This window comes from Abrus precatorius, unplaced genomic scaffold, assembly GCF_003935025.1.
Source record: "Abrus precatorius isolate BTA unplaced genomic scaffold, Abrus_2018 Scaffold9, whole genome shotgun sequence".
In the NCBI taxonomy this organism is placed as follows: Eukaryota; Viridiplantae; Streptophyta; class Magnoliopsida; order Fabales; family Fabaceae; genus Abrus; species Abrus precatorius.
The window spans coordinates 11,789,991-11,803,535 of record NW_020874439.1 but is presented as its reverse complement, the minus strand read 5'-3'; the positions used below and the strand labels follow the sequence as shown (position 1 = coordinate 11,803,535).

The 13,545-nt window shown below is 34.2% G+C and overlaps 1 protein-coding gene across 2 annotated transcripts; it reads left to right on the top strand.

Annotated features, from left to right (window-relative positions):
* The first annotated feature begins 279 nt into the window (after positions 1-279).
* LOC113849988 lies at positions 280-13,189 on the top strand. 2 transcript variants are annotated; one of them, XM_027480276.1, is made up of 9 exons: positions 280-308; positions 1,213-1,390; positions 1,469-1,597; positions 1,692-1,807; positions 2,087-2,168; positions 2,786-2,845; positions 2,926-3,033; positions 5,199-5,244; positions 12,808-13,114. In XM_027480276.1, the coding sequence occupies exons 2-9, from the start codon at positions 1,316-1,318 to the stop codon at positions 13,020-13,022; spliced, it is 831 nt and encodes a 276-aa protein (XP_027336077.1). In that variant the 5' UTR covers positions 280-308; positions 1,213-1,315; the 3' UTR covers positions 13,023-13,114. The 2 variants fall into 2 exon arrangements, with proteins under 2 accessions (XP_027336077.1, XP_027336076.1); XM_027480275.1 differs by lacking the exon at positions 280-308 and adding an exon at positions 726-916 and having other exon boundaries at positions 1,077-1,390; positions 12,808-13,189.
* The last annotated feature ends 356 nt before the right edge of the window (positions 13,190-13,545 follow it).

The window sequence follows — 13,545 nt, the reverse complement described above, 5'->3', positions numbered from 1 at the left end:
GGGTTTACCATGAACACATTTAGAGACCGTAAAAGTGATAAACACAATAGAGAAAACTATAACTTCTATTTGATAATCGCTCTTTTATTTTTTTAAGGGAGAGGGAGGGTTTCATTATAATTATATTTACAATTATATCTTTAATTACTCTATATTTTATATTTAACTACCATGACATTAAATCATTAATTAGAATCATGCCATAAGTTACATATGCAAATAATCTAACATCTGCCATGTTTTTTACTGCATTTTTATGTCATTTCAATTACATTTCCACCAGGGGATTGAAGAAGCATTTGAAGACGCTCAGTAACCAAAAGCATTGGATGCTTGGCAAACTGGGTGGTGAATTTGTAAGTGAAAATTTCATCATCTTTTGACCACATTTCATTCTGTGCGAGTTGTTGCGCTGTAGATTTCTGCTAAAAGAATCGGAAAAACTTTTCTGATGATGATCGAATCTGGAGGCACCACTTTTCTTTTCTATTTGTATCTCTGTCCCTAAAACGGATGCCAATTTTATTACACATACACAGAAAAAGTAGGTACCAAGTATTTGGCTTACTCATGTCGCAGTGGATTGTTTTGACACGTAGCTTTGTCAGATATATTATATAATATTTTGATATGAATTTTGTATTATTGCAGAAATGTTTTTCGAGGACTACGTTGTAATTTTAAGAATTCAGATATATTTTTTTCTTTATGCCACTTGTGCTCCTGAGTAAAAATAACCTAATCTCTTTTGAAAAGAGAAGATAGCCGATGCCGAGCGAGGGCGAGAGGAAAGAACAAGTGCTGAACAGCAAAATTAGTGCGACATTCAATCATTGAAGGCACTAACGGAATAATCATATTGATTGTTTGTGCATTTCGTGGCTGGAGAAAACATTCTGTTTGCTATATCAACTAGGCAAGGCTTCCAAATCCCTTTATTTGTATGTTTTCGTGAATGTTTTGGTTGCACTGAGAATAAAGTATGTTAGAGGACAACCATTATTTATGTGATAATAATATAAATTATGAAAGTTGGAGTTATAATCTATATAATGTTGTTTTCCATGGTTCTGCAGTATCTCAATGACCGCTTTGCGGTGTTGTTTTCCATTGCAAGTGCATGGTTACTTGCACAGCTTTTGACTTCAAGCACTGTATATAACAAGAAGTCAGAAAGTACACAGACTACTCTCCTAATTGGCTTATTATCTTGGACAATTGGTACCATATATCTTTGTAGCTCCTGAGTTGTGGGAAAAGAGTATTTGTATCCACCTTAAACTCAGTCGACAGTTGCATTATCGTTTTAGAGAAGATGCTGCGGAGGGCATTATTGGCCAAATTTATTCAGAACCCCTCCACTGTTTCTCTTTTTCGATTCAATCAACAGGCATGTAATTATATTTTTGTTGCACTACATGTCTTGTTTCAATATCTTTATTATCTGAAGGGGTTGGAAATTTTGCAGAGAGAATTGCATAGCAGGAACAAGAAAGCCTTGGAGTTCATTGCAAAAGGATGGAGTGCTTTGAAGGAGGTTGATAGAGTCATCGATTATTGCGAGCTTAATGATAAGCGCCTCATCCCTCTCCTTAGGGTAATGAACACTTGCTCAACTTATTGCTAGTTGCTTCTTTATTTTGACATTTAATGAGAGAAACAGAGGCCCTTATTTTGATGTTCAATATTAGACAGCCAAGGAGAATTTTGAGCTTGCTTTGGAAGCTGACAACTCCAATACCCATGCTAGGTATTGGTTGTCCAGATTGCATATGAAATACCATGTTCCAGGAGCTAATAAAGCTGTGTAAGTGAACTCTTTCACTCCTCCATGCTAAGTATTGTGTTAAGACATTATTGTTTTTTCTTCTGGTCATCAATGACATTCATGTCAATTTTAAGGGTTTATTGTTTGCTGTTCTTGTTATGTCTTTTTCTAAACAGTTCCATTGACTGTGTATCGGTCCAGTGATGATTATTTTGATATTTTTTGGCTGTGTTGTTTTATCTAGTCACATAAAAATGATGTCAAACCTATATACTGCAAATGACTGACCATATTTTCCTTTGCCCCCCATGGAAACAGAGGGGCAGCATTATTGGTAGAAGCAGCTGAAATGGGTGATCCTGATGCACAGTATGCGTTGGGTTGTCATTTAAGAGTTGAGGTGAGGGTACTCTGCCTTTAATGTTTCGATCACATTGTTTAAGTTCTTTGTAATCAAACTTGCAAACTTCGAGTTTATGACTGTAATTATTTGCCGATGCCTTCCTTGAATTGCTTAGTGCATATTTGGTTCAACTTATTTTGAAGAAATAATTGCTTATTTTTTTGCAGCTTCTTGAGAGAGATTTTGAAAGAGGAGCAATTATTTTTCATAGAAAAAGCTTTCCTAAACTTGCACCCTATCCATTACTATTTGCAGATTTAAGTATTGGATTTTCTTTTTGGTGGTTAACAAATGACAGATATGAGTATATGACCTTGGGGGGGGGGGGGGGGTTGGCTGAAGTGCTGACAAAGGCCTGTATGTATTCTTAATTGTGAATTGTTAGTAATTCCTTGTTTCTTTACTTGCCTGATTGCATTTGTGCAGTTCTATTTTATTTCTATGATCTAATTTAGTAGGAAATTCTTACTTTGTATCTTCTTAACTCGCTTTGAGTTTTTTTTTTTTTTTTTTCCATATTTACATTACTAGATACTTTGTGAAATATGAATATCTGGATTCTTCTTTAGTTTTTCTAATGAAATATTCTTTTAAAACAATATTTTTGGAGACAGAATGACTATGTCCAATCAGATCAACAAGCTTTTTATTATTTGGAGAAAGCTGTAGACCAGGTATGTTAGGCTAAGGAAGGTGTCTACTCACCATGATTTCAGAACATCACATAAAACCTTACTGGAGTGTTATGTTCTAGTTGCATCCAGGTGCTCTTTACCTTTTGGGTGCTGTATATTTGACTGGCGACTGTGTGAAGAAAGATATTGCTTCAGCATTGTGGTGTTTCCATAGGGCATCAGAGAAGGTAATATGTGATAAAATATATCAATTAATCAAATTTATGCCACACTTGCACATGGTTGTGCTTTTAGGGTTTAGGGTTTAGTTGTTAGGGCTTTCAACATTGTTGTCTTAAAGATTGATGGGCAAGTTGTTAGGGTCTGAGAAGTAAAATCAAGAAAAAGACTGAAGAATATTGACAATTGTTATTGAACCCTTTGAAAAGAATAAGGATTACAAGAATCCTCCAGAGCTATCCGCTCTTGTACAGAGAACAATTCTCCCTAATGGTATTTTTACAGCAAAAACCAAAAGTCCTCCTAGTTCCTTACCTTCTTCCTAACATACACTTCCACACTTTAGGTCTCTATTTAGTATCAATCATATGTTCTTCTTTCATGGTCCTAACAATACCTTCACTCAAAGAAACAGCCTTGTCCTCAAGGCTCAACTGAGGAAACTGATGCTGCAGAGCAAATTCATCCTCCCAAGTGGCTTCATCAACAGGGAGACCCTTCCATTGGACCAAAAACTGCTTAACCTTTCAGCTGAAATTATGTGACTAGATAACACAGATTCAGGTTCTGCCATGTCTTCCGAGGATAAGTCATTAGTGAGCTCGCTAGAAGAATCGTATTGCCCAACAGCCTTCTTTAGCTGAGAGACATGAAAAGTAGGATGGATCTTAGAGGTTCTTGGTAGCTGTAGTTTGTAAGCAACATTTCCAACCCTCTCATAAGGACCAAAAAATCGAGGATCTAATTTGTGATGAATGCAATTGGTGACCGACTGCTGTTTGTGGGGTCTTAATTTGAGAAAAACCTAGACTACCACATCAAATTCCAACTTCAACCGATGCCTATCTGCATACTTCTTTATCTTTCTTGGGCCCTTTGTAAGTGACCCTTAAGCTGCTTAAAGGCTTCATCTCTATCATTTAGTTCCCTTCCTATTGCCTCAACTTGAACTTCTCTTTCAACCAGTTTAGGAATTGAGGGAGACTGCAACCATAGACTTCCTCAAAGGGAGTTATCCCAATGGACGAATGAAAGGTTGTGTTGTACCATAATCTTGCCCATGAAACCCATAAAGACCAATTCTTAGGTTGATCCAAAGCAAAACATCGCAAATAAGTTTCTATACAACGATTAACAACTTCTGTTTGTCTATCGGTTTGAGGATGATAAGTAGTGCTTAGTTGCAGCTTAGTGCCTTGGAGAGCAAATAATTCCTACCAGAAGTGACTCACAAATATAGGATACTGTCACTAAGAATAGATGAGGGAAGGCCATGTAACGAACAATCTCTTGGGCAAAAACTTCTGCTACCCTTTTGGATGTATGAGGATGTTTCAAAGGAATGAAATGCCTGTACTTGGTTAATCTATCCACCACCACCATCAAGGCATCAAACCCCCTAGATTTTTGTGAGGGGATCTATATGGTCAATGTAGCAGAAATTGTGTTGATAATGTAGTAGAGATGAGAATGTTGCATTAGATGATCAGGCCCACTAGACAAATAGGAATGAAAGCATTAGAGAAGTTGGTATAGAACCTATTGTAGAAGAGATGGTAGAATCTTGTCTTAGGTGGTTCGGGCATGTGGAGAAAAGACTTATAGAAGCTCCAATAAAGAGAGTAGATTAAATGGAAAAAAAGTATAGGCAAAACAATGAAGAATGATTTAGGGTCAAAATAATTTGTCTATAGATATGATTCATGACAAAAACATTGTGGCATTGTTTGATCTGTGGACCTAACTTCGCTTAAGCTAGAATATGTTTGGTTGCTATAATAAAATTAATTATGGAGGGAAATGGAACATTTTGATGAATGTGTAGGTGTATACAAGTATATATTTCTCATAATTAGGTTTTACCTAGCTAATGACCATGCATTTATTTACTTTAGATGATATATATTCTATAATGACACAACATACCCATTTAGCCAATTTTATGACATTAATCTTGCATTTAAAATGTTGTAATTATTGTATCAAAAACTTGCTTCTATTCTCCTAAATATATGTTGCTTAAAAACTTTATGGCTCTCTTAGTTTGCAGTTGTTCAACCTAGTGGGGTTTATTGCTTTTCTTATCTCATTTACTATGGTAAAGCCAAATTTTTAGCAGCTATTTTAAAGAGTTTGCATTGGATTCTTAATTTCACTTTTCTTATTTGTGCAGGGCCATGCTGGGGCAGCTATAGCTTATGGATCTCTTATTCTTAAAGGTAAGCTTGCTTTCTATGTTTTTCTCCACTTCCTTTCACCTAATTGTGTTGTATATTGTTGTTACAGCCGCAACTGCTCATTTAAGTGCTTGATTGGCAACTATAGCACTTTTAGCTCTACTACTTCTACTGGAATGGTTGAGAAAAAAAATAAAAGCAATTGTAAACATAAATTAGATGCTAAAACTTGGTACATTAGATATTACTGCTGATAAGTTGGTGGATTCATGTGGGTAGAACCATGGTAGTCAAAATCGAGATTCTACGTAGCATCGGAGAGGGAATGAAAGATCGTAACTCATAGGATCGTAACACGGATCGTAAGATACTACAAAATTGTATAAATGCATGTAAAATAGTATAAATATAAAGATGGGGAAGTAAAACAAAGACAAATGAGGGAAGGGTTCAAACCAGACACAGGGACATGCTAAAAATAAAGACAGAGAAGAAGGAAAAGATGGATAAGGTAAGGTATTCTGTTAGAAAGACTATTTTACCCCTAAAAAAGACTTAAAATAGAGTTATTTTAAGGACTAAAAGGGAAAGTCGGATTATTTTTAAAAATTAAAAAGTCTTTTTTACCCTTAAAAAAATCCTAAAATTTGCTTCATTCTGAGGATAGAAAGGGAAAGTTGACTACTTATTCTCCAGCGGCATTGTTGTACTGCAAATGAGGCTACGATGGTTGCAAATACAGCTGGGATGGCCACCACAGCAAAATGCTCTGCTTTGACAGGGTCGCCAGCGCAAAGCAGAGTGCCAACACAGACAAGGTCGCCGGAGTAGACACAGTCATCAGAGCAAAAGCTATAGGGATTGCAGACCAAAACAGAGCACAGAAAGCAGAAAATCCCAGACCAAATCGCAGAAAAAATCCAGTCGCGGAGCCAAATCGCAGTCGCCAAAAAAACGTAGAGAAGTCGCACAACAGAGACATAAAGTCTTGCAGAACAGAGTGAAGAAGAAAGGAAGAAGTCGCAGTGCGGAGTTTTTGGAATTTTAGGGTTCCAACTCCTTTAATGAAGTCGGGTCGGGTCATAGGTGGTTGGCCCAAAATATCTTCTTCTCTACACATCGGAATCGTGCGTTTTCAACGTTTTTACGTCCCAGCAAGAACGATCTGACCGATCCTACCATTTCGTGTTCTCAGCACTGACTCAGCACGGAGGCATGGCTGGAGATCGTAGAATTGTATGATTCTATGATTCAAAACGCGATTTTGACTACCATGGGTAGAACAAAATTTTATGATTGATCTTCTTACTTAATTAAAGGTTCATGCTATTGAACTTACAAAAAATAGAAGGAGAAAAAAAGAACAATAATAAAATTACAATCTAGCTACTTGATGTTTAAAATAGGAAAATAAGAGAAGGGGGTAGAATATGTTTTCTTAAACACTTATGCATTAAAAAACTTGGTTAAATTTAAAACAGGAAGAAATATCATAATTGAAAAAGCAATTTGTTTCAAAATAATTGAGAATGGAAATAAATGAAAGTATGCAGCTACTTTACTACTTCACCCAAGAATAATAGGACTACGTGCAGTCCTTGACTTGACTTACAGTGAAAATTCTCACTATTCAACTTAAATATACAATGAAGACATTAAAATCTCACTCTTCAATTTTCTATACAATAAGAATAAACACATGAAATTGGATGCAATGTAGACTTGATTTTTGAATAATGATATTCACGAATTACAATCTCATCTTTTGCATAGATGAGTGTCACGTTAAATAGCTTTGAGCTTGATAGTTTATGTTAGACACACTCAAAATCCGTTGGACAAGACAGACTCCTTTGAAAAGGTTTTTAACGAGAACCAAGTCCTTATTGTACCAAAAGTACTTTTTATTTTCTTTTTTTTATTGTTTTGCTATTTTAGTTCAAGGTGTGGGGAATTAACAAAAAGACATTTTTGTCTCTATTAAAAAAAGTATGATATTGTTCTTCTTAAAGATAAGTTTGTTTTCTTAGTCAATTATTTTGTTTTTGTATTTTGTATAAATCACAAACAGTTAAGAAAATTGATTGATATAGTCTTTCTTTTGCAGACTATTGGTTTACTTAATGCTTGCTTTCAAATCATCTATTCTTATGAATTGTTTTACAAATGATTACTTATACTGAAACACTTAACAAATGAATCAAATACAATATAAAATTTACTTGAGACTTAATGGGTTTGAACCATCAAAACACATTAAGAATTTTTGTCTTTGAGTGATTTGTCGTTACTTTATAACACTATTAAACTTAAACCCCATGGCATTTGCCACCTTAAAGCATTGAGGCCAGACCTTAGAACATATTTAAATTCTCTTCAAATTCTTTGCTCTCAGTTTTATGAAGAATTCACTGCACTGGTTCCCTTTCATTATGTGGTTGAACTTGCTCCAATGTCTTCATGATATTTGATACTATAAACTATGTATTGTAGCATATGTATTGTGATGATGTATAATGGCTTCGTCATGCTAGAGCCTGAGTTGAAACTAAGTGACACTCCACCATGTTGTAGCCTTTGGTCCTCACAAAGGCTATGAAGGATAGCCATTTTTAGTTTTGCGTGGAGGTTGGTTTAGATACCTGTGGCATCGACAAAACCAATTATTATGAGCTATAGCCTATGAAAAATAAATAAAGAAATGATTGTACACGACTTTGTTTAGAGAGGATTCTTATGATTGCTCAATGTAATCAATGGTGGATTGCGGGTCATGGCGGAAACCCAAAAAGTTGCCATAAAATTATGGCGGTCGCCGTTGCATGTTATGGCGGATATAATAAAAATATTATAGGTCACAAGAAATGATAGAAAATAATTAACTCAAAATATAAGTATCATAACCCACAATCCAAAGCATAATTCAATACAAAATAAGTAGTTATCAAATGTCAAGTTAACAATAAAAACTGAGATTATCAATCTAGTCCTCTTCTTCAACTCTAATGTAATAATCTTCTTTCTCATCTATGAAGGCATATCCCTCTTCCTTGTCTCTCTTAGATTTTAGAAGATTAATTTCTAATTCATCCTCTATTTCTTTCGAGATGTCTTCATCTTCTAATTCTTCGTCATCTTCATTTTGTTCTCTTTCCTTTTTACTGTTAAACATGCTTTGATCTTGGAAACTTTTGCAACTTTGATAGTAAGACCACTTGATGGACTCTTTCTTTTCTTAAAATGAAGTCTTATATGTTCTAAGCTCTCCAATTCTAGTATATTTCTTTCGAGATGTCTTCATCATCTTCAATCACCATTTTCGCTTTCCTTTTTGGTGTTGAACATGCCTTGATCTTGAAAACTTTGCAGCTTTGATAATAAGATCACTTGATAGACTCTTTCTTTTTTTTAGAATGAAGCCTAGTATATGTTCTAAGCCTTCCAATTCTAGAAGCTTCATAAATAGTTGCCCATTTTAAAGTGTTATTACCATAAAAAAACTAAGTCATTTCCAGCATCTTTATCATGAGCATCATCGTCCATCTCTTCAACTAACTACTCATTACACTCATTAATGTCATTGAGTGTAATTGGATTAATTACATCTTTAAGATTGTAACGTTCTTTAAGTTCTTGGTTATATTACACATAAACCTATTCTTTTTCTTTGAATGAATCTACAACTTAAGTGTAATTAAAAAAATATTAATTAACTTTTAGAAGAGAATACTAAGCTTGAGAGATGAGAAATTATTTGCTCAAAAACACTTCAGTTGCCTTTACATTTAGATGCATTACATGTCAAGCTCAAAATTTTGATAGCTAGTCATTGTAAATGTGGAGCTGAATGTCCATACATTCTCCATCATTGAGCTATAAAATCAAAGATAAATTATAATTAAAGGTAAGGTCTTCACTATAAATTAACTTATATTTAAAATGTTGAAGTTTTTGATTAATTACTAAGAGCAATGCTTTTTTTTTTTTTTTTTTTTGCAAAGTCAGATCTAAAAAGACCACCACCATGCTTATAAATTGGTAATTCAAGTAGTATGTTTTGTTGCACATTTCGACATAGCACCAACCTCTTGATACAATCATATAACCTATTCGTAACTTCCAAATCAAATTCTATTTGAGAGTTGTTATAATAAAATTCTAGGTTTAAAATGTGACTAGCTGTATGTAATGAACGATGAAGTTGACAAGTCCATCTATTATTAATAATTGCAAACACATCTTTGTATTTGTTTTTATTATTTTTAAATGACTTCATAATAGCTTCTTCATTTTTTTCCATTGCTTCATAAATATACCCCATGGCTAGTCTTCTTTTCTCATCAACCAAACGTAACACCTGTACAAGAGGAGCCATGATTTTCAAGTGTATACCACATTATTCTAAAATACAGGATTTAATACAATTTTTGTTGCTTCTTTTTAGATTCTTTTGACAATTTGTTTTTTCACTACTTCTCAGAAGTGAACATCTTTTTAAGATTTGTTCATCGTTTTAAGATTTTTTTTTTTATGAAGCCTTTTGTAATGATAGAAAGGAAGTTACAAATCTAGTAACTTTATATCTCACCAATTCTTTCTTATTTGTAAAATTCTCAATAAACTCAAGATACTTGAATGACTTTAGATAGAGCCAATAACAAATATTTTTCTTTGAATTGTTTTCTTTATCTAGGAAAACTTTCCAATATATTTAAGCATAAGATCTATGCAATGAGCTGCACAAGGAGTCCAATAAATATGTGGTCTTATTGCTTCTAACATCTTACTAGCCAATATATAATTGCTTCCACATCTATTATAATTTGCACAACTTTATTCTCTTCAATCTCTTCCACAATAGCATCAAGCATTTCAAATAGTTTTTTCACCAGTCTTCACAAAATTAGATCCATCAATGGACCTTACAAACATAATCCTAGTAAGTGAGTTGACAAAGAAATTAATCAAACATCCTTACTTTTGATAGATTCACGCATGTGGCATGATGGAACAACCATGTTTGCTCCATTGCTCCTTATGATCTTTTATGAGAGAATCAATATATTCTAACTCTTTCTTAAGAAGTGAAACTTGAATATTATAATAACTTGGAGCTGGTAAATTTGGGCGAAAGGCACTAACAACTGTAAGCATTTCTTGAAAGTTCTCCATTTTAACAAGGTTAAAAAGGAAAGACCATCTTGATACCAAAATCAAGCTATGTATTAATGGATCCTTACCTTGGCTTTCTTGTTACATACTTCTCTTATATTTGCTTGCCTCAATTTTAACTTTTTCCTTTTCTCAGTGGCACTTTTTGGCTTTCTACAAAACAAGTCCATTGTCCTTTTTTGATTTCCAATAGCAATACATGTTTTGGTAGCATCTCAAAGTTGTTTTGACTCTTTTTATCCTTTTGATATGTCTCAACCTTCTTTCTAACTTCTTTTGGACACTTGGGGCAAGTTTTCACTTTATCCTTCTTTCTGATCATATATTTTTTTACTCTAGTGATTTCAGCACTCATGATTTTTTCATAAAAGTTACATACAATGTTGTTTGTATCATCCTCTTCCAGAGAATGAGCATATTTCCATCATAAGTCATAATAATTAGAAGCTCTTGAAAAATTTGATGAAGAATCTTGTTGAGCCATGTTAAAGGAAGCTGAAATAAAGAGAAATAATTTGAAGGAAGGCAGAAAAAACAGAGATGTGAGAGAGGGTAAAACTGAAATGAGAGAAATAAAGAAAAAACTGAAATACAGAGGAAAAAAAAGGGAAAAATGGCTATTGGAAAAATCGGATTGCTGGAGATGGAGGAGCAATTACCGGAAATGGAGGGGGACAAAAATGCAGTAGAACAGAAACACTATGGCACCCTAGCAGAATAGAAACACAGTAGGAACAGAAAGAAGAGAGACACCCCAGCAAAATAGAAACGCAGCAGAACAAAATGGAGAGAGATAAATGAAATAGGAAAGTTGCAGAACCAAAGGAAGTAGAGAGAGATTAGAGAAGAGAGGGAAATAATTTTTCACGAAGATTCATGAAGAAAAGAGGAATACATGTAACGGATTAGGGTTTTAGGCACGGGTTAAGTCTCTGGACAGGGTCAGGTCTGCAGCCCAAACCTTGCAAAAGAAAACTAAGTTTTCTGCAAAACTACCGTTTTTCCACAAATCACCATGGCTGTAACGGAGAGCTTCAAAACCACCACCGTTAGGCACTTGGCTGCCATTTGATAACATTGATTGCTTTGGTTGAATGTTCAAGCTGCTGTTGGGTAGTGCATGGTTACTTGTCATGGCAAAACAAGGGTGGTAGAAGAGAGAAATGTAGCTTAGTTTTCAGAACTTAACAAACCGAAAAGTCTTGAGAGACTATTTTCTTGTCTACTATGATTGACCCAGTCAAATCAAAGATGCAATGATTGACCCTAGTTGAAACTTAAAATGTGTTATTGATGCAATTGGCATTTTGATTGCTTAAGACATACTAGAGCACAGCCATAGCAAGGAAGTGAGCATCATTGTTGATACCAACTTAGATAGGATTTTGGAACTTGGGTCACCTTGAAAATGTAGAAAACTCAAAATAAGGAACTTAACCCTAATTGTGACCATAGTAGTCAATCCTGGATAGCAGCGAGGAGTGGCTAACTCCAAAAACATTACAGCGGATAGTGAGATGACCGCTATTGTAAAGTTTTAAATATACCTAATATAAATGAAGCTACACACTTATATATGCTTAAAATTATAAAATTAATGCACATATTAAAGACTTGTGCATAATTAATGAACAAAATTTGAAAGTTTGAGAACATAATACATGTCAAATGTTAATAACAACCAAATAAAGGAACCAAACAGAAATAGTTCCTTGTAACTCATTGGGGAAGCAGCCAATGCTTCTGTATTAGGCCTTCAAATTTGGAACAAAACACAAAAGGAAATAAATAATAAACAGCAAAAGGAAATAGAAAATTGTGTTCAATGACTGAAAAATGTTTGGGTCACGTCGGAAACTTTGTTAGAGATGAAGGCGACAACTGGAAATCATATGATCGCGTCGGAAGTTTTGCTGGAGATAAAGAAAATGACTAAACGTCGCCGAAGATGATGACAATAACAAGAAATTGGTTGAAAATGATGACCATCGATGTCGCACAAGAGAAGCAAGAAGAACATCACACTAGAAAAGCAAGAGAAAGAGAATGGGACGGAAATGTTAAGGCATTGACATGATACTGATACCAAGAGGCAAGAGACAAAAATAAAGTTGGAAAAAATTATTCAATGTCTTGTGTTATCGATGATGATGGATAAAATCAAACAATTTCTAATCTGAACTAATCTATATTTTGAGATGGAGTACCTAACAAACTGTTTGTTTGCAATTTAATCACTTTTGCCGCACTTTCAAAACATGGAGGATATTCATATTACTTTACTGTGGCAAAAGCTAGTACAAATTTGTTGGTCTTGGACGACCAGCTTCACTTCACTTAAACGTCTTCTGGCTGGATTTGGTGGCTTGCATACAACTTTTCATTATCTTGTTTAGAGTCTGATACTAATAAGAATAATGTGTTGTGCCTCAGGTGTCGAGATTCCAGAATCAATAATAAAATTCAATTTGAAGAGAGGCACGGCAGCTCATAGACGAGGGAAGAATAAAGGAAGTCTTGCAATTGATCCAGTAGAGATGGCAAGAGAAAAATTTCAGATAGCGGCAAAAGCAGGATGTGACCTTGGATTCAAATGGCTTGCAAGGTTAGAGGAGGAAGAGAAGCGGCTACTCACGGATGGATATTGAGATAAAATAAATAAGTCTAGTGTTTGTTTTTTGGTCACAGAATCAATTTGATCTGTGTGATTTATCTTCTCTAAGTTGTGGATTTTGATCATTGATGGGAAAAAAAAATCGATAGTGTGGAGTTTAATTAATGTATAGTTTGTTATGCATATATATGTTTTTATAATAATATTTTACTCCTAATCTATTTTTTTTATCAACTGTTGAAATTTCATACTTTTCATTTAAACGTGGAGAACTAAATCCTAATATACCTAGTCTCATTTTAAAAGCATGCATGCCTCTTGTTTGTTAATCATCACTTTGGTTACCACTGACCTCAATTTTATATAGGACAAGATGTTACTGAATATATCACCTTGTGTATTTGTTGTTAGTTTTCAATCAAATTAGAGTTTTGCTTTTGAAGATAAACACGAATTAGAGGTAAAAATTTGATATTGATGGGGGAATTGTATTATTACAAGCACTTAAAGTATTGTGTTTAAGATTTTATTTTTTAAGGTGATATATAATTTAAGTT